General features: G+C 42.4%; 7 protein-coding genes across 8 annotated transcripts; 4 read left to right on the top strand and 3 right to left on the bottom strand.

Annotated features, from left to right (window-relative positions):
• Window positions 1-1,743: 1,743 nt before the first annotated feature.
• Window positions 1,744-3,465, top strand: BCIN_16g04140 (hypothetical protein). 2 transcript variants are annotated; one of them, XM_001547743.2, is made up of 2 exons: window positions 1,744-3,348; window positions 3,415-3,465. In XM_001547743.2, exons 1-2 carry the CDS (start codon window positions 2,353-2,355, stop codon window positions 3,439-3,441), a joined length of 1,023 nt encoding a protein of 340 aa, XP_001547793.2. In that variant the 5' UTR covers window positions 1,744-2,352; the 3' UTR covers window positions 3,442-3,465. The 2 variants fall into 2 exon arrangements, with proteins under 2 accessions (XP_001547793.2, XP_024553959.1); XM_024698142.1 differs by having other exon boundaries at window positions 1,744-3,465.
• A 610-nt stretch (window positions 3,466-4,075) lies between these two features.
• On the bottom strand, window positions 4,076-5,170 carry BCIN_16g04130 (hypothetical protein). Its single transcript, XM_001547744.2, has one exon. It carries the CDS (start codon window positions 5,090-5,092, stop codon window positions 4,325-4,327), a length of 768 nt encoding a protein of 255 aa, XP_001547794.1. The 5' UTR covers window positions 5,093-5,170; the 3' UTR covers window positions 4,076-4,324.
• Window positions 5,171-5,315: 145 nt separating this feature from the next.
• Window positions 5,316-6,191, top strand: BCIN_16g04120 (hypothetical protein). The gene is made up of 3 exons (XM_001547745.2): window positions 5,316-5,648; window positions 5,699-5,860; window positions 5,934-6,191. The coding sequence occupies exons 1-3, from the start codon at window positions 5,580-5,582 to the stop codon at window positions 6,084-6,086; spliced, it is 384 nt and encodes a 127-aa protein (XP_001547795.2). The 5' UTR covers window positions 5,316-5,579; the 3' UTR covers window positions 6,087-6,191.
• A 108-nt stretch (window positions 6,192-6,299) lies between these two features.
• Window positions 6,300-7,762, bottom strand: Bcura1. Its single transcript, XM_001547746.2, has 2 exons — window positions 7,594-7,762; window positions 6,300-7,382 (listed from the first exon to the last, which is right to left on the bottom strand). The coding sequence occupies exons 1-2, from the start codon at window positions 7,657-7,659 to the stop codon at window positions 6,420-6,422; spliced, it is 1,029 nt and encodes a 342-aa protein (XP_001547796.1). The 5' UTR covers window positions 7,660-7,762; the 3' UTR covers window positions 6,300-6,419.
• A 776-nt stretch (window positions 7,763-8,538) lies between these two features.
• Window positions 8,539-10,029, top strand: BCIN_16g04100 (hypothetical protein). The gene is made up of 4 exons (XM_024698141.1): window positions 8,539-8,796; window positions 8,955-9,286; window positions 9,359-9,474; window positions 9,541-10,029. Exon 4 carries the CDS (start codon window positions 9,584-9,586, stop codon window positions 9,812-9,814), a length of 231 nt encoding a protein of 76 aa, XP_024553958.1. The 5' UTR covers window positions 8,539-8,796; window positions 8,955-9,286; window positions 9,359-9,474; window positions 9,541-9,583; the 3' UTR covers window positions 9,815-10,029.
• A 1,328-nt stretch (window positions 10,030-11,357) lies between these two features.
• BCIN_16g04090 (hypothetical protein) lies at window positions 11,358-13,059 on the top strand. The gene is made up of 3 exons (XM_024698140.1): window positions 11,358-11,475; window positions 11,529-12,586; window positions 12,645-13,059. The coding sequence occupies exons 1-3, from the start codon at window positions 11,427-11,429 to the stop codon at window positions 12,969-12,971; spliced, it is 1,434 nt and encodes a 477-aa protein (XP_024553957.1). The 5' UTR covers window positions 11,358-11,426; the 3' UTR covers window positions 12,972-13,059.
• Window positions 13,060-13,074: 15 nt separating this feature from the next.
• BCIN_16g04080 (hypothetical protein) lies at window positions 13,075-15,871 on the bottom strand. Its single transcript, XM_024698139.1, has 7 exons — window positions 15,617-15,871; window positions 15,459-15,565; window positions 15,204-15,404; window positions 14,659-15,144; window positions 14,342-14,607; window positions 13,762-14,286; window positions 13,075-13,692 (listed from the first exon to the last, which is right to left on the bottom strand). The coding sequence occupies exons 1-7, from the start codon at window positions 15,770-15,772 to the stop codon at window positions 13,472-13,474; spliced, it is 1,962 nt and encodes a 653-aa protein (XP_024553956.1). The 5' UTR covers window positions 15,773-15,871; the 3' UTR covers window positions 13,075-13,471.
• Between the last annotated feature and the right edge of the window lie 321 nt (window positions 15,872-16,192).

Raw genomic sequence — 16,192 nt, 5'->3', positions numbered from 1 at the left:
GCGTACCGTCAAGGGAGACTTTGATTCAAGGACGAAAAATGCCGACTAACAGTCACAAATGGGTTTGCAGTAGCCCTTCATAGCACGAAGAATTCAGGAACGGCAATCTGCTTTACTTGAGAAGATGATGAATACATATGACAGTATTAGTAACTACGACAATTTGATTGTGTCACTAAATGCTAACCCATCATCGAAAGCTAAAAGCTTCTGGCAAAAGTAAGCCATCGTTCCATATTCACCGAACTGAGCCGACGACATGGAAAGGATTCACGCCTCAGCAATCCGAGATTAGGTAATCGCTTCGTGGAAATCATACAACTAACAAACTATGATCGAAGAATTACATAAAATTCATATGAAAAGTATACCAGATCCTGGATTTTCGTTGAAGAGTGAAGTTTTGGCTTCGTGCAGCCACCCAGAAGTGGTTTGATTCGACATCCAACTCAGAGTAAAGAGCCAATCTACCCAGAAATAAATGGGCATGCGAGACTTCATGAACGCAAGTCCGGTAGGCCGAGCTTCGTTGAGCATCGTGAGATAACTGCACGGAAAAGAAAATTTCGATTGCACTCGCCTAGTGGGAGTAGTAGATAAAGCGGCTTCACACATTCCGTCACTTTCGTGATATCATTTCCATCAGTCGGTAGTATTCCCAAGTAATGAGAGTCCGTTACGAGATCAGTATGACCCAACCATTGATTAAAAATCGAAGATTCAGCTACGAAGAGCATGGCTATACATAAGTAACACATTGAATGCGGCCAACCTCAATTCAACTTACGCAAAGAAAACGCTTAGCTTTCCTTCAGGATACGTATTCAATTATCTAAAGCTTCTAATTCTAACTTCGATAGTACTGTTTAACCAAAGGTGTCTCGCTTTCATCAAGAATTGCAGTCCCTTCCCATACAGTTTCACGACGGCGCTGGATTCTCAAATTGAGTTTTGATCTATCTGAATTGCAGTTCTTTGCTCGCTGAAGTTAGATTATGCGACTCGGTTTCATCGTTCTGTTTTAGCACAAGATTGAAAGTTAGGGAAATTAATAGTTACCTCCGCAATCGAGTTGTTGAACAAAAAGTTGGATTTTATGATCCAATAATGAGCAGCTAATGCTGGACAATATGATTCGAAGCATGTCTGCTCTTTTTAAATGACATTTGGATGGTTAGTAATCAGAAATGGCAGTTCTTTTTCTTGTCTAAAAACCTTATTATTAATGATGGCTACATTCCTAGTTCCAGATTAAATGTTTTGCTGGTACAAGCCACTGGCTAACAATGGCCAAGCGTTATTAGAAGTGCAAAAGAACACTCTTAGTTTACGAAAATAGAAATGAATCGAGTCTCTTGTCAACTGATTCTATATATAGAATCCATCTCAAATTCACATAATTCCAACCTTCAATCGCCAATTTCAGTCTCTCGTCGTAAATTATAGTCACAAGAGAAGTTAAGTGACATAAGAATGAGCAAACAATTTACTTCCAGTAGTAAATGATTAATTCATCTATACTTGAATGGCAACATGTAATCTAACACTAAAAAAAGGAAGTGTTCTTCCCGCCCACCCGTAAATCCAAAGAAGTGAGGAAAGAGGGAAGGTGGAAAAAAAGAAAAGAGAAAGAGAACGAGCAATCTAGGTGACAGATAACACGGTTTCCAAACAATGTACACAATAGTATACCTCTGAATAAAAGAATGGATCTTTTCTTTCTGCACAACATTTTTGATTCCCGATCTACACGAGGATTGGTGCTATTGGCCAACCGTAGCTACTTGAGCTTCGCAACTGAAGATAGAGGCTAGGGCTTGCTGGCTTGCTAACAATTCGAATATCAATTAAATTATGACCAATATAAGCTACTTTGAAAGCTTCAAAAGAGTGATGGTCGAAGTCTAAATGCGATGAGACGAGGCGAGACCATGAGACTGCAAGAATGGATCGTCAAGAAAATGATACAACAACTAATGAAGAGCTAACTAGAGACTAGAAATCTGGCCTTGAAAATTTCGATAGTCTTGAGTATCTCGGCGGTAAAAATGAGCGATTTGCCAGATGTCAAATGACGTTTGCATTCTCTCTCTTAAATAGCGTGTGTATAAAAGAGCCACCCCCTCTCTCCCTCCTCACTTGAGACTTAGAAGCTTGCATCCGAAGGCAAAGATCAGTACAATCGTCAAAAAGGCTCATTTGCAAAAATAGTTGTCAGTGTCCCCAAATTTCTCATTCATAGTTACAGCGAAATGGTTGGGCCTCTAGAGGTCGTAACTTATGCTGGATATCTACGTAATCCACAATTTAATTGTTCATGACTGACAGAATATAGGATCTTAACCGTACAAGATGAGAATTTTAGGCCCCTTCATCGCGTTTCCGCTCCTCATGGAATGCGGTAAAGCTCAAGATCCAGCAAGAATTCCCACCAACTTTCCGTTCTTCGCAAACGGGGTATCTTCCGCGCCATACCTTGCCAATATCGCAAATATGGATGAATTCCATAAAATTAAGGGGAACCTTACATTCACCTCTCAAGGTCCAATTCATGTATATGTAAATGTTGGCGCGACACAGCAGGCGCTTTTCTTAGAAGGCGTACTTTACAATCATGCCTATGTTCCTGTGCCATTGAGAACCTCGGGAAAACCGGAACGTCCACAGATAAAGCCGGGCGAGGTCTTAGTTGAAGGAAATACTGAGAAGTTCTGGGCCCAGGGTACCGCTTACACCAGACGGGATATTGTCCAATATGGTTGCAATGACAACGGTACCCGATGTGACAGCGAAGGTTTTCGCTACAGAGAGAATGGTGACATCTACAACATCAACGAAGCGACATTTAACCCAAAGGGTAATGGCCATGTACACGATGGTGGAGCTCACATGGATCACAGCCTGGTAGATGGCTATACGACCCCAATGATCGTCGTTCCTGAGAACTACGAATGCCTTCCTTACGGCTGCACCGAAGACCCAACTGGTGATTGGTGTCCAAATACTCACAAGGTTTTCCTTGGCGACGAGTCAAATCATGCGGGTTGCGCCTCCGATTGCAAGATTTACAATACTGATGCGGCATGCTGCAGAGGGGCCTACAATCACAACCAGTGCCGAGCATCTAGCCAACACTTCTCAAAACGATGCAAGAATTCATATGCCTATGCATATGATGACAAAGTTGGTCTGCGATTTTGCAAAGATGTTCCTAAAGTGATCTATCACTTCTTCAACATGAAATTGGATTGTGATTGGGCAGTCATCAACCCCGATTCAAAGAATCTATCTGTCGATTCAAGAGAATGTTTGGATAGATTGATTCAAGCTCCGACTAGACAAGATGATGTTTGTGCTTTCCTATTTTGTTTCCCTCTAATGTAGCTGAGCTAAAGCTAACCTTTTTCTGCGCAGTCCTTTTACGAGGGATCTTCAGCCTAATTTTTTCCATACCGATGGAACCCAATGGCAGTGACGAGGATTTTGGCTTGTTGAGAACCTAATTACGATTGTCTGTTCTGTATGTTTGGGACGGATTCCAAGTTTGAAGATTCGACATTTTTCGACAATTGTCGCAGTTATTGGAGGCTTCAGCTTGTTCTTATGGTGTCCCGGAGGATATGTAGAAGAGATTTCTTTTGTTTGTTTATCCCACAAACAGCTGATGTTTTGGAAATTATTTGGGGTCATACATATTTTTTTGGGATTTTCATATACGTAATCAGTAGCCTCAAATATTTCAGTTTTCCAGCCATTCCAATAGTACAATCAATGATATGCAGGACTGTTTCCTAAAACAAAGGAATAGAAAGTTGGAAAATCATAAGAGGTTGCAACGACACTGACAGCGCCGATGACAATCCCAAAAGCGGTCCACGTCGAATACTCGGAGCACGAGACATGCTGCACGAGACAGTAAAAAAAATAATCTTAACGCGTAATGAAGGCTTTGCCCAACATCAAGGGCGTTCTTCTAGTAGCATTACCCAGAGCTATACTCATACACATACGATGGTAAGCGTGCCACCCCGGTGTGCTGCGTTTGCATTTCTTTGGGCGATGGAAAGGATCGTAATGGTAATATATAGGATCCGATTCAAGCCAATGTATACTGACGTTTAAACCTCGAATCTATGCTAGCAATTGCCGGTACATGGTTGAAATTGAAGTTCTGCTGTTCCCATTTGGGTCCATCTGACACTTAAAGAAAAAGACCGATGAAAGAAATCGTCCGAATCCGAAAAATGATATTGTGATTTTTCGGAAGAATGGATACTCATGATATAGGTGTTTGTGGTCGGTCCTAGGCGATTTGAATTTTCAATCAATCTCCACAGCACTCCAGGTTCAAAAATTCCATTCCATCGTCTACATGAATGTCAGATAAGCTGGTCGAGTGAATACCAAGAGACGAAATTTTGGTATCTGAGTTGTTCATGTCGCCAATTTCATCCCAGGAATTCTTCCAATTGAACACCAGTTCAGTGTCCGCGAGTAAATTCCAACCGTCAGTCATCTCATTGCCCTGGGTCATTTCCACCAACTGTTGCCCGATGAGTTTGGCCCTGTACTCTCCCAAAGTTCCACCTGTCTCTCTCTTGAATACCCTACAGAAGTGACTTTCGGTCAGTCCTACTTCCTTTGCCATTCTCTTTGTCGTCCATTTCTGGTCACCATTCGCCAGCTCGCTCTCAATCAACCTCATGGCCGTGTCGACCATCCTTCTACCCCTTCCCATTTCACCTAAATCATCAGCGTTGGATCTGACTTTTACGTTCGGAGAAGCGCTATTCTTTCGCTTTGGTCCCCGATCTGTTTCATTCTTGACCCGCGATTCATCAATGTCAGGCCGACATCTCCTGCAAGCCCTGAATCCATCCTTCTCCGCATCTTCCGCAGTTTCATGGAAAACAATATTCGCACGACGTGCGAGACGTGAAGGGCAAGTGGGACGACAATATATTTTGGTCGTGATCACACTATAAATGAATGAAGAATGCGACAGAGGATCGCGAGATAGGAGTGCTTGGTAGCGTTGAGTTGAAGTAAGGAAGAGATGCTTGTTCGTCATCTTAACTGACTCTTCGCCCATAATGATAATTGATGATAAGATACATTGTCCCGACTTTGATTGAGTAGATTAGGATCCGTAGTGATATATCCTCAACCCAATAACGAGAGAATCACGAGGTGTCGTTGACTGGAAAGATGACTCATCAATCACTGTGATAGAAGTGACCAATGAGAACCTTCCATCCTCCTCCACTTGTTGCCAAGACCGTTCATATGTATATCTGCCTATTTTTCTTTCTTCAGATGAATAGACTTTCCTCTTCAAAATATCTTCATTACTTGCAGACATTGCAGTAAACAGGTCCGATCTGTTTCAAAAGCAGTGGGTGAATAAGATAAGTCTGCGGTCGAATCTAAGCCACTAAGAGACTCTTGTCTTGCACTTCCACAAGTTATATTCGATGTACAAAGACCAAGATTCATATTTTTGAGAATCACAAATCCAATTCAAAAGTCAAGAATTTGTCACATCGAATACCGGAACTCATAAGCTTGTCTGTGCAGCAATGGCGAAAACGAGCTCTCTATCCGATTCAAGTAATCTCACTATGACAGGTATCACAGATTTCCAACGAGTATGTTTCAGCAAAATTTGTTGATCATATTTCTAACTCTGAATCCACAGAAAGTCTACACTCTTCTCCTCCAGATTCCTGCAGGAAAAGTCTCGTCTTATGCCTCTCTTGCCAAAGCTCTCTCGACCGCCCCCCGTGCAGTTGGAGGGGCTTTGAAACGAAATCCTTATGCTCCGCAGGTCCCATGTCATCGAATTATCTGTGCTGATGGGGTAAGAACTCTTTACTAGTCTATTCAATCTGATCATGAGTTTTTCACGGGGCTGATGAGTTGATCAACGATAGGCAATCGGGGGATTCAAGGGCGAAGCGCAGAATGCCCCGTCTGGTATTAATCAAAATGAAAAGTTGGGACTGTTGAAGAGTGAGGGAGTTGAGTTTGATGAGAATGGCCAATTAAAAGATGAAGATAGGTGGTGGGATGAGTTCCGTGTTTGAGCGTCACTATAGCATGCCTACATTGATCTTTAAGATAAGAAAAGGAAACGGAAAAGTGCTTTGAAAGCTACATGCCATATTTACCATAATCATTTTTTTAAGCCATTCAATGAGAAACTATAATCTTTACTTCCAAAATTTTCTTGTCGTCTCAGCGAGAATGATACATGGAGCACCTCACGGGCACGAGAGCAACAAGGTAGAACTCATGAATGCCTAGAAAATCTGCTAGTCTTGGACGATCCATTTGAGGTATCGTAGATGGCGGCAATGTTTATTTTGATGGTAGAGAATACTTGCCTTTGAATGTGAGTCCCCTCTTATCATTCAAAGTTATTCTGCCAACCCAGAAAGAATCTGCTCAAAGATATCTACTCCTTCTCTTCCCAATGCCGTCCCCACCCCCACTATTGACGCTCCGACTTTACGCATCCTGCTGAATCCCGCGCTGTCTTTCACACCTCCAACGCCAATAATCTCTATATTCCTCATGTGTTCCAAGGGTGATGTATCTAGCATTCTCCGGATTGTTTTGACATTTCCTAATGCAATGGGATGTAATGCATCGCCAGCCATTCCGCCAATACCTTCACCGTTTGAAGAACCTAGCGCAGGATTACCCAGGTCATCTACGATCAAACATGAACCGAGAGTATTGGTTGTGGTGATAAACGATATGGCATTTTCACCAGAAGGTAAGGCTCCGAATTCCAGCGCTGAAACCAAGTTCTTAAATTGCTCGGAATACGTGTACGGCGGAGTCTTGATGCCCACATGAATTCTGTTGGTTGTCCCTGTTTTCATTCTTTTTATGACTTTTATGTACGAAGCCATTGCTTCTCCATCATATGCAGGAGGGGGCTTTCCCACAATGTTAGGGCATGAAAGGTTGATTTCCATCATAAGATTCAAATTGGCTTTTCCATGTTGCCGCAAAATATGCTCATAGCATTCACCAACCTCTTCAGCCGAGCCGGTAACGGAAACTATCCATGGTTTAGAAGTAAGTTGTTGAAGGTTCTCATCTTGCGCGAGCTCAAGCAGAATTTCCAAGTATGAGTCTAAGGATGTAGGAGAATAACCGAGTGTGTTTAGGCTATTTGTCTCGCCTGGAATGACCTTACTTCGGCCCTCGAAAATTGTGGCGCTGGTGGAATTGGATTTAGGATCAAAGAATGTATATTGGTGTAATTCCGAGTTGTGTGGAAACGGATTTAAAAGCGAAGTTCTGACAGTAACTGCACCGGTATGAGGGCAGCTGTAGAGGACGAGGAGGTCGGATTTACTTGTTGCCCACTAGTGATAACAATGAGCTCCTAGAACTTTATGGCACCCTTATAAGATTATTGCTTCCCACTTGCGAAGCACATCCAACTTGTATCTTTAGAAAGAGCACGAAGCCGCTATCAGTAACACTGTTGTCACAGTGCCATTCATTCAAGATAGAACAGAAAACCCCGGCGTTCTGTTACGGAGATGAAACTCAGTGGCAGGGAGATATACTTACAGGATTGGCTGAGTTTATTAGTGGAGGAGAAATTCCCAAGGCATTTGTAGGTTGTTGGCTGGCCATGATTGTCTCGATGACTTTTTGGTTGTTGTGCACGATGATAGCATTGTTGGGATGTTGGAGTTATCGCTTAGTAATCAATGTCGGTGCTGTGAATCCTAACTCCGGCTGGAATGATAGATTGAATGCTATATTTCAAAACGATCTCTATTTGAACGATGTTTGATGCTAATAAGCATCCCTTTGCTCCCCGAGTTCCTCTCGGTTTCAAAGTTCGTCAAGACCCCTTATGCATTTCATTCGTAGCTTCTCTTATGAGATAAATCCCTCTCGTCGTGTTTCCCTTTCATTGCGAACCCCGATCAATTACAGTGCGAGATACAATTATCAAATCTTACCTTCAGAGACAACTTAATCAACAATATGTCAAACGGCATACGGCCACAGCTTCTTCCCAAGCAGAAACTACCTACCTCAAATTCATCGATCTCGATCGAGCTAGCTGTGGCACATTACCAGCGAGGGCTGTGAGCGTTATGGTTGAAGCGATAAAACTCTCCATTGGTAGTCGTTAGAAGGTGTGCCACAACTTGCGCCGGAATTCCTCTCTCTGCTATGTTTGGCAATGCGAATTCCTTTATGCGAAGTTCCAGAGTATATCTCGGTATGAGCTGATATGCAAGTGCGGGCAACGCATCTCCTTGATGCGCAATCATTCCTCTACGATTTCGAGCCTACAAGTGATTGCAGCCAGAACATTTGTTGGGCATGGAATAATGACCTTGAAATTCTTGGCGACTCAGAATGGAGATAATGAATGAAGCGACACTTTGCTCAGAATAGGTTGTCGCTTGGAGACCCTAATATTCCACCGCAAAATGGCTACAGATCCAGTGTGAATTGTAAAAGGCACACGAAGCCAAAATTTAGGGGTCTCTCTAGAAGAAGGCCACAAAATGGTTGCAAGCGGACCTCCCAAAGCACTCAACTCAGCTGTCGCATTCTCGCAATTATTCGCCGAAAGTGCCGAGACTCGACAGAGGGAGAACGGGAACAAGTTAAGATATACAGCAGAAGCTACAAACCTAGAAAACTCACCCTCATGTTATGGTACTAGGCATGAGCATTCCATGTCTTAATCATTCGTAAGACTCTCTACGGCCTCGAGATATGGAAGCAAGTTTACTCTCAAATATTCACGTAGGTGCCCTCCAGGAAGTCTTGCAATTTTGAAAGAACAAAAGTGATTAGAGTGACATCACAAGCTTTTAAAGAGACGAAGAGCTTGTGCATCTTCTTAATATAAAGTAATGGAGATGGTTTCATATGCTATGGTAGGCTAATGAAAATCTTCCTAGTTCTGGGTAAATTCTATCACTTCATACACGACTCATTCTGATCATATGCCGTTTATCAAGCGGCATTATTGTGTCTTATATCCTAGATCTAATGCAGTCATGAGCTGACACAGTTCCCCTGCATTTTGAGTTCACTGCTTTCTCAGGAACTTTGCACATTAACATGTGGAATTGCTATCAAACCGCCTTGGTTATGTTTGCTACCTCATTAAAACTTTTTCTATTGCAATGAAGCACTGACACGTAACATTTGGCCACACCCTTATGCAGAATTGCGGGTCACGACAAGCATCCTAAAGTGCAGGCAAGAGTGGGCCATGCCCACAATGGGAGTATGAATACCCCAAAGCGATCCTTTCCCCAGATTTGAAGTATGGATCAACTAATACCAGATCACTACGCAGCTCTTGGAATTTCTCGCAATGCTGTTGCGCAAGATATAAAAAATGCTTTCTTCGCTTTGGCTAAAACGTACCACCCTGACAAAAACAATGGTGGGCCAACGAATGAATTTATAAAGGTTGAATATTTCTCGTCTAACAATAGGGGAACCCAGAAAGGATCTTAAATGCTAATTTATTGCAAGGTCAGAACCGCGTACGAGGTGCTATCTGATAAAGACCAACGAAATGTTTACGATCGTCGGTATGAGAAAGTATCAAGTAACGCGGGATCTCAAACATCAAAGGCATCGGGTAAATATACATACGAGGGGAAGCGAGAAAGACGCTATTCCTATAGGAAGGGATCGAGCGAAAGCGAAGCCGCAAAGAATGCGGAAGCAAGAGAGACGGAATATAAGAAAAAAGTGGACGAAGACAATGCCAGGAGAGCAAGCGAATCGTTGGATTCTCTTATGAAAGAGTTGGAGCGAATTTCTGGGCGTTTCGAAAGGAGGGAATACTGAGTTCTTAGTCCGAGTTAAGACGGTTATTGGGTAAAATTTTGGAAGACAGAAGATTCGGAAAAGCTCATGAAAACATGAGATCCACGCAGTCTTTGAGGTCACTCGGTGCAATAGGTTGGCTGCGGAAGAAGCACGACAGAGTCCCAGAAAATCGAATTTTTCGAGGCAACAGATTGCTAATAGCATAGTCCTTTTCTTTTCTTTTCTTTTTCTTTTTGAAGAAAAGCCCAGTAAATATTCGAGCCTTTCATTCAAATTGGATTCAATGGCCCGCACTTCGCGCCTTTCAGAATGCGGCATTGGATCTCGCGCGTTTAGAGAGAGGCTTGATGAACTTAGTGGAGCCATAGGAAACCGAATGCTTACGATGTATTGGGTATGGTCGCTAGCGATAAACCTACAGCGGATAGGGAAGTTGCAACATCAATTTTAGAGAAGAGCATTCGGGTTGCGTCCAGGGCATCGGGCATGAAGTTTTGCGAGAGCAGCCGTGTTTTTGGGATCTCCAGTGAGATACGTCATTGAATACTATTAATTGTTATTTTATTTTTTTTGCTTTTTCAGCGTGTGCATCCATGGTTATGTTCTATTATTTTTGTTCTGCGTTGTCGTAAATATCAAAGCACCATATTGGCCATGTGTTTCACTGATGTATCTCGATTTTTCATTCCGCCAATCATCTCTTTACTTTTAAAGCTCGATACTTCATGTTTCTTTGTAGCTATTGATTTCTAATTCCATAAAAAACATTGCCCCGCTAAAGACTTGAATCTATTTGTCCGGACACAGGGCTCTGTATCCGCACACAAGGTGGAATCGGACTTCCCCATTACAAAACCCCGACATATCAGCCCCATTTACATAGTACAGTCTTCTGTGTTGCGTTTCCCACTGATACTCGGTATCACGTCCCAGCCTTACCGGTATACCTCACAATTACTTGGCATACGCATGGACGCGCAATCAATATTTCTTATCCATCCATATCATTACGATTTTCCACACAAAACACCACATGAGCCGAATAAATACCAAATTCACTTGGCTGAATCGACTGTTCCTACAACTCAAACTTCCACCAAACTTCTGACAAGAGCATTGACCGTCCGGGATCTCTATGACAATGTTAAAATGGGAATCTGGCATACTAAAAATCACGCACGTCCTGTAGATCTATCAGTTTATCAGAGGATGTCTGAGATTAGCGCTTTTTTAAGAACACATCAAAGTTTTGATTGCACGTCTATGATGCTAAATCTACATGTAAAACTATAATTGTACTACCAATACGATGATGCGGGAAGGTAAGCTTAGATGCGGGATCTGTTTCAACTGCAGTTGTTTATTCAATTGATTTTGGTTGGTTGAACTTGCATAAGGAATCAAGCTGCGGACGCCATTTCGTAAGCAGTTTGTAGAAATTCCTTTTATTATGATTTTGCTTCTTCGGCATCCTCAAACATTTTCGATGTTAAAACCCCGTAGTCCCCCTTATTGAATAATGAACCTATCTTTGATACAATATTGAAATCGATACTGTGATGAAATACATTTGAATATTTAACATGAAGCTAATTAATTTTGTCTCGTTCCTAGCCTCGATCATAAGCATCGGTATGTACCACCCAAAGCCTGACTGGAGTAGAGATCACTGACTTATATCGTAGTCCCCACTGCTTATTCTCTCGCAACATATTCTGCTACTTCTGGTGGTCCCTCTTACTCTGTCGGAATCTCTTCAAGTAATTCAAACAATGTCTACTTTCAACTCACGGCACCAACCTCATATCAATGGGTTGCTCTTGGCATAGGTTCCCAAATGTCCGGAAGTACCATCTTCGTTATGTATTCCGATGGTACTGGCAATGTGACGCTGTCTCCTCGAAAAGGAACCGGACAGGTCGAACCGAAGTATGACAGTAGCATAACCGTCGAATTACTTTCCGGAAGTGGCATTGTGGATGGAAACATGGTCGCCAATGTTCTCTGCACAAGTTGTAGCTCTAAATTATCATCCACAACATCCACATCTTCAAATTGGATAGCAGCATGGAATTCTGGCTCTGCTCTTGATACTACCGATACTTCGACATCCATTAGACAACATTCGGGATCTAACCATAAATCATTTACTTTTGACCTGTCGCAAGCTCAGTTGGAATCTGATTCGAATCCTTTCACTTCGACTTCTGCAGCTACGACTTCTTCCAGTGGTAACTCCACGGGCTCGTCAAGCTCATCCAGTTCTTCTAGCTCCAGTGGACTTTCTCCCATTCAAACATATGACATGGCACATGGAATCATCATGGGAATAACAGTAGTGTTACTATTCCCTCTTGGCGCACTTTCCATGCGAGTTTTTGGTCGACCTTGGCTCCACGCCATTCTCCAAATTTTGTCCTTTTCCTTCTTGGTTGTAGGTCTAGGCTTGGGAATCAAACTTGCAGGATTAAAGTATGGCTCATTTGGCGAATCAACAACACTCGCAAAACGTATTGTCATTGATGAAATCGCGAAGAGACAGTTTGGAAGTTTTGGAAGCAGCACGTTTACGGGTACACCTCCTTGGGCTACTGCTACTGGCACTTATACTGGGGGGTTTGGCCGTCCTACTTCGACTTCGGATTCTGGGTCTGGGTCTGGGTCTAATTCTAATTCTGGATCATCGGGTTCTGATTCCGCAGCTGTCACAGGTGCTGCTGTTACTCCATCTCTAGGGAAAACTGTAAGTTTCTTATTTTTCTCTTTTCTCTCTTGAAAAATTCCCAGCTCACAATCCATAGATATCAAATACAACCCACATGATCTTCGGTATCATATTAGTTGTTTTATTCTTCATCCAACCATTTCTCGGACTCATCCATCACTGGAGATATATGCGAGCTCAAAAACGAGGAATGTTTGGGCATATCCATTTATGGTATGGTAGGATATTAATTGTCCTGGCTGTGATTAATGGTGGATTGGGATTGCAGCTGGCTGCCAATACACGGAACGGCGAAATAGCTTATGCAGTTATCGCTGCGTTTATGGGGGTGTTATATATTGGCGTTGTGATTCTTACTTCAATGAGAAAGAGAAGACTGAATAGGAATGGGTCAAAATTCTAAGAGTGGGATTTATGGGGTGGGAAAACGAGGACTCGGTGTGGAATGCAATCAATAAGCGATCTGCGAGAAATAAAACAACGATTTTACACATGTTCAGGGATTATGATTATATTTGTTTGAATTTTTGAATATGTGACTGCCAATCAAATGATAACAATGGAGCAATTTCTCGGCTCGTACTTCGCGGTGTCTTGAATCCGCGACTTTTGTGGATATAAATTTAAAGTCCGGACAGGTAATAGTAGAAGTTCTTGGAGATTATTCCATGATGCCACCTCCATTCGTTCACTCCTTATCTTCCCATATATTAGATGATAACCCTTGAGCTATCAAAGTCCTCGGCCTCCCCATGCACTCATCTTATCCTAAACATGAAGCCGGAACCAGTTCCTACAGCTCTTCGAATTGACTCGGAAGCTGACACCTGCATCTTCATCGCAGTGGAGAGTCCCAAGAGTGATTTTTGTATAGATACGCCATCACACGGCGAGCGTACTCACTCATGTCCAAGTGGCAAGTAAATTCTCATCGAAATTCCAATCCAGTGAATTCAGCAAATCAAAATCCGCAATCATAGGTGGAAAATTCATCGCTTCTTCTAAAGATCCAGGCTGGAAATAGGTTGCAGTGGCGTTTTGATCTTGTTGCATAACATCACCATTCATATTGTTGTATGAGGTATCGGAACTATTCATGGGGCCATTGCTATTGGTATCTGGGACTATCCGGGAGTTAGAATTGAAGAAATTGGAACGAGGGAAATGGAGAGGTGGGGTTGGGGAGAACTTGCTAGTTTTTACAGTCGCTGGGGGATTAATTGTTTTTCTCCAACGTAGAAAGCAATCATGAACATGGCTTATAGACATTCTAGATTGAATTTTTATATCTATAGGGGAAAAGTCCTCGCGCCTTCGGTTCAAATCCCCTGACCCAGCACTCCTCCACATTCTGGCCAGTGCCTCAGCGATGCGATCCGAAAAGTCATTTGTAGCTAAGCTTGTAGATCTCAACGCCAAGATCGCGGCATTGAAGAGGGATCTCCCTTGCGTACTATCGAATTGCATGGCATATGTGGTGTTTAATATCTTTAGGAGAACACACGATGCGCATATCAGATTTTTGAGGATGTAATACGAGCAATAAGGAAGGATTGCTTCGGAATGAAGATCGTAGTCCAGAAGTGCTTGAATAAATCTTGTGGCAGAATTGTATGCCGAAGAAATGGCGGTTAAGTGGTTTGGTGAGAATTCGGGGACATAAAAAGCAAAGGTGTGCAAATGAAGTCGAGCGGCAAGTAAATATAGCTTATTAAGTGCTAGAATTGTGAGCCGTATGGATAAGAAAGAATTATTGCCAAAGAAGGTACTTACATGAGAACGTAACACTCTCGGACTCTAATTGTTGGTATTGATGTTCGAGCATATTAGTTACTGAAATTTGTTCATCGATGTTAGATAAGACTCCTGTCATCTCAGAGCTATTTCCATATAATGTTTTCGAGACTTTCTGACAAAATTTCTCAATTTTTAACCGTTGTTTAATGCCTGGTGGAAGAATTTCGGAATCTTGTTCAAGGCCATCTCCTAGTCCCCAATCATAGATGGTTATTGTAGGTTGGCCATTTGCAGTCGAAACACTGAATATTATATTAGTTCCTCAATCCGTGATAATAGTATTGGAGTCAAACCTCTGGGAGACAATGTTACATAACGCCCATGTCAATTTCCTATCACTCAATTCAGCGTCCGAGACATCTCTTGTCTGCTTAAGAAAATCTTGTGCATGACGGGGTCGATGCATTCCAGTTTGGAGAGAAATTTGCATCATGATTCCACTCAACATCCAGGTCGGATCTAATTCACTCAGTCCCATAGTAGCTGAAGCTTTATCATTTCTACTTTTGGTGAAACCTCGTATCAAAGGTACAGGCCAAGTACATAATAATGCCAGAGCTTTTATAGATGATGATCTTTGAGGCATATCAGATATAGAGTTCCACAAAGATTTCATGTATGCTTTCGACAAGTTGAGTACCAAGGTAGGATCTTGGGGGTAACGTCTAGCTGATACAAGGACAATTCCCCATCCAAGTACTGGGTCTTGAGCAAAGGTCTGATCACATGTTTGACTAGGATCAAGAATGGGACATATATGGTGATATCGCGAAAAGTACCTGCACGGGAAGAATGAGCTTGAGTTTCGGGGCAGCTACCACATGAAGAGAGACTCAACTGATCGAACAGAAAAGCAAGTTGTTCACCGGATACTAAAATATCATCAATCCTTTGATCTTTTGGTTTCGAGTCTGTAGAAGACGACGCGTTGTTCTCCTTTCCAAAATTATCAGGGGAGTTTGCTACAGCAAGTAGTGCTGCTTGTTTTGCGACCAATTCTTTTAGCTCCTCTATTTCCTTCTGCATTTCCGCATGTTTGCTGCATATTCATCAGTGCTATATCACCCAAAGATGAGCTATGATGTTAACGTACTGTCTTTTTGCCACTCTTTTGAAATCAGAGTCTAATTTGCATTCGATACCAAGACGGGTACATCTGCAACAAGGCTTGAAGGGGTCCTTTTCAACATTACATCCAAGCTAGGGGTATGAGTTAGAAAAATAGCTACACAAGATGTCGCGAATACTTACTTTCTGCTGCCTACATTCATTACATGACTTGATAGAGTTTGGTATCTTGTGTGGTCGCTCCATTTGGTCACGAGATCTTTTTCCAATGCTCGTGTGAGATATCGTATCATCGGAAAGAAGATGATCTCCGTCATCTCTGATACTATTAGGGGTCATATTGCATTGAGCCTGTGGTCCCTCCTTTTATGTGAATTGTCCGACGTCGTACAGGGAATTGAGCGGATTGCATTCTGATGTTGAACATTGAGAAACGTCAGATGAAAAGTCGAGTGAACGTAGTTTGAAGAACGGTTGTGGCGCAAAGATTCGCATTAGTCATAGTTTAGTGTGTGGCTGGAATTTGTCAGGGATTTAGTTGACGAATTACGAGGCTTGACTCTGCAACAAGCATTGCACTCCGCTAGTCCACGATCAGCCCCCTGTTGTGGGGGACCGTCTAGAACATACTTTTCGTTGTCCATGAGCTGGGATTAGATATAAGATGCGAATATCATCACCTAGAAAGATAACTAGCCGGCATGTCATGGAATCAAACATCTAATCACACAAGCATTGATGATGTATTGCAAAAATTGA

Source organism: Botrytis cinerea, chromosome 16 (genome assembly GCF_000143535.2).
Source record: "Botrytis cinerea B05.10 chromosome 16, complete sequence".
NCBI classification, from domain to species: domain Eukaryota; kingdom Fungi; phylum Ascomycota; class Leotiomycetes; order Helotiales; family Sclerotiniaceae; genus Botrytis; species Botrytis cinerea.
Note: the sequence above shows the minus strand (reverse complement) of the source record. Positions and strands in the feature narration are given on the sequence as shown.

What these genes read in the sequence shown, in the direction of transcription:
- BCIN_16g04120 (XM_001547745.2), top strand. Translation starts at nt 5,580, where the DNA reads ATGGCGAAAACGAGCTCTCTATCCGATTCAAGTAATCTCACTATGACA. An exon ending in GTATCACAGATTTCCAACGA is followed by an intron (nt 5,649 to 5,698) that starts GTATGTTTCAGC and finishes CTGAATCCACAG; the next exon opens with AAAGTCTACACTCTTCTCCT. An exon ending in GAATTATCTGTGCTGATGGG is followed by an intron (nt 5,861 to 5,933) that starts GTAAGAACTCTT and finishes GATCAACGATAG; the next exon opens with GCAATCGGGGGATTCAAGGG.
- BCIN_16g04100 (XM_024698141.1), top strand. Translation starts at nt 9,584, where the DNA reads ATGTTTACGATCGTCGGTATGAGAAAGTATCAAGTAACGCGGGATCTC.
- BCIN_16g04080 (XM_024698139.1), bottom strand. Translation starts at nt 15,772, where the DNA reads ATGACCCCTAATAGTATCAGAGATGACGGAGATCATCTTCTTTCCGAT. An exon ending in AAAAGAGTGGCAAAAAGACA is followed by an intron (nt 15,405 to 15,458) that starts GTACGTTAACAT and finishes ATGAATATGCAG; the next exon opens with CAAACATGCGGAAATGCAGA. An exon ending in TGTAACATTGTCTCCCAGAG is followed by an intron (nt 14,608 to 14,658) that starts GTTTGACTCCAA and finishes TATAATATTCAG; the next exon opens with TGTTTCGACTGCAAATGGCC.
- BCIN_16g04090 (XM_024698140.1), top strand. Translation starts at nt 11,427, where the DNA reads ATGAAGCTAATTAATTTTGTCTCGTTCCTAGCCTCGATCATAAGCATC. An exon ending in AGCCTCGATCATAAGCATCG is followed by an intron (nt 11,476 to 11,528) that starts GTATGTACCACC and finishes CTTATATCGTAG; the next exon opens with TCCCCACTGCTTATTCTCTC. An exon ending in CTCCATCTCTAGGGAAAACT is followed by an intron (nt 12,587 to 12,644) that starts GTAAGTTTCTTA and finishes CACAATCCATAG; the next exon opens with ATATCAAATACAACCCACAT.
- Bcura1 (XM_001547746.2), bottom strand. Translation starts at nt 7,659, where the DNA reads ATGGCCAGCCAACAACCTACAAATGCCTTGGGAATTTCTCCTCCACTA. An exon ending in TAATAAACTCAGCCAATCCT is followed by an intron (nt 7,383 to 7,593) that starts GTAAGTATATCT and finishes TGTTATCACTAG; the next exon opens with TGGGCAACAAGTAAATCCGA.
- BCIN_16g04140 (XM_024698142.1), top strand. Translation starts at nt 2,353, where the DNA reads ATGAGAATTTTAGGCCCCTTCATCGCGTTTCCGCTCCTCATGGAATGC.
- BCIN_16g04130 (XM_001547744.2), bottom strand. Translation starts at nt 5,092, where the DNA reads ATGGGCGAAGAGTCAGTTAAGATGACGAACAAGCATCTCTTCCTTACT.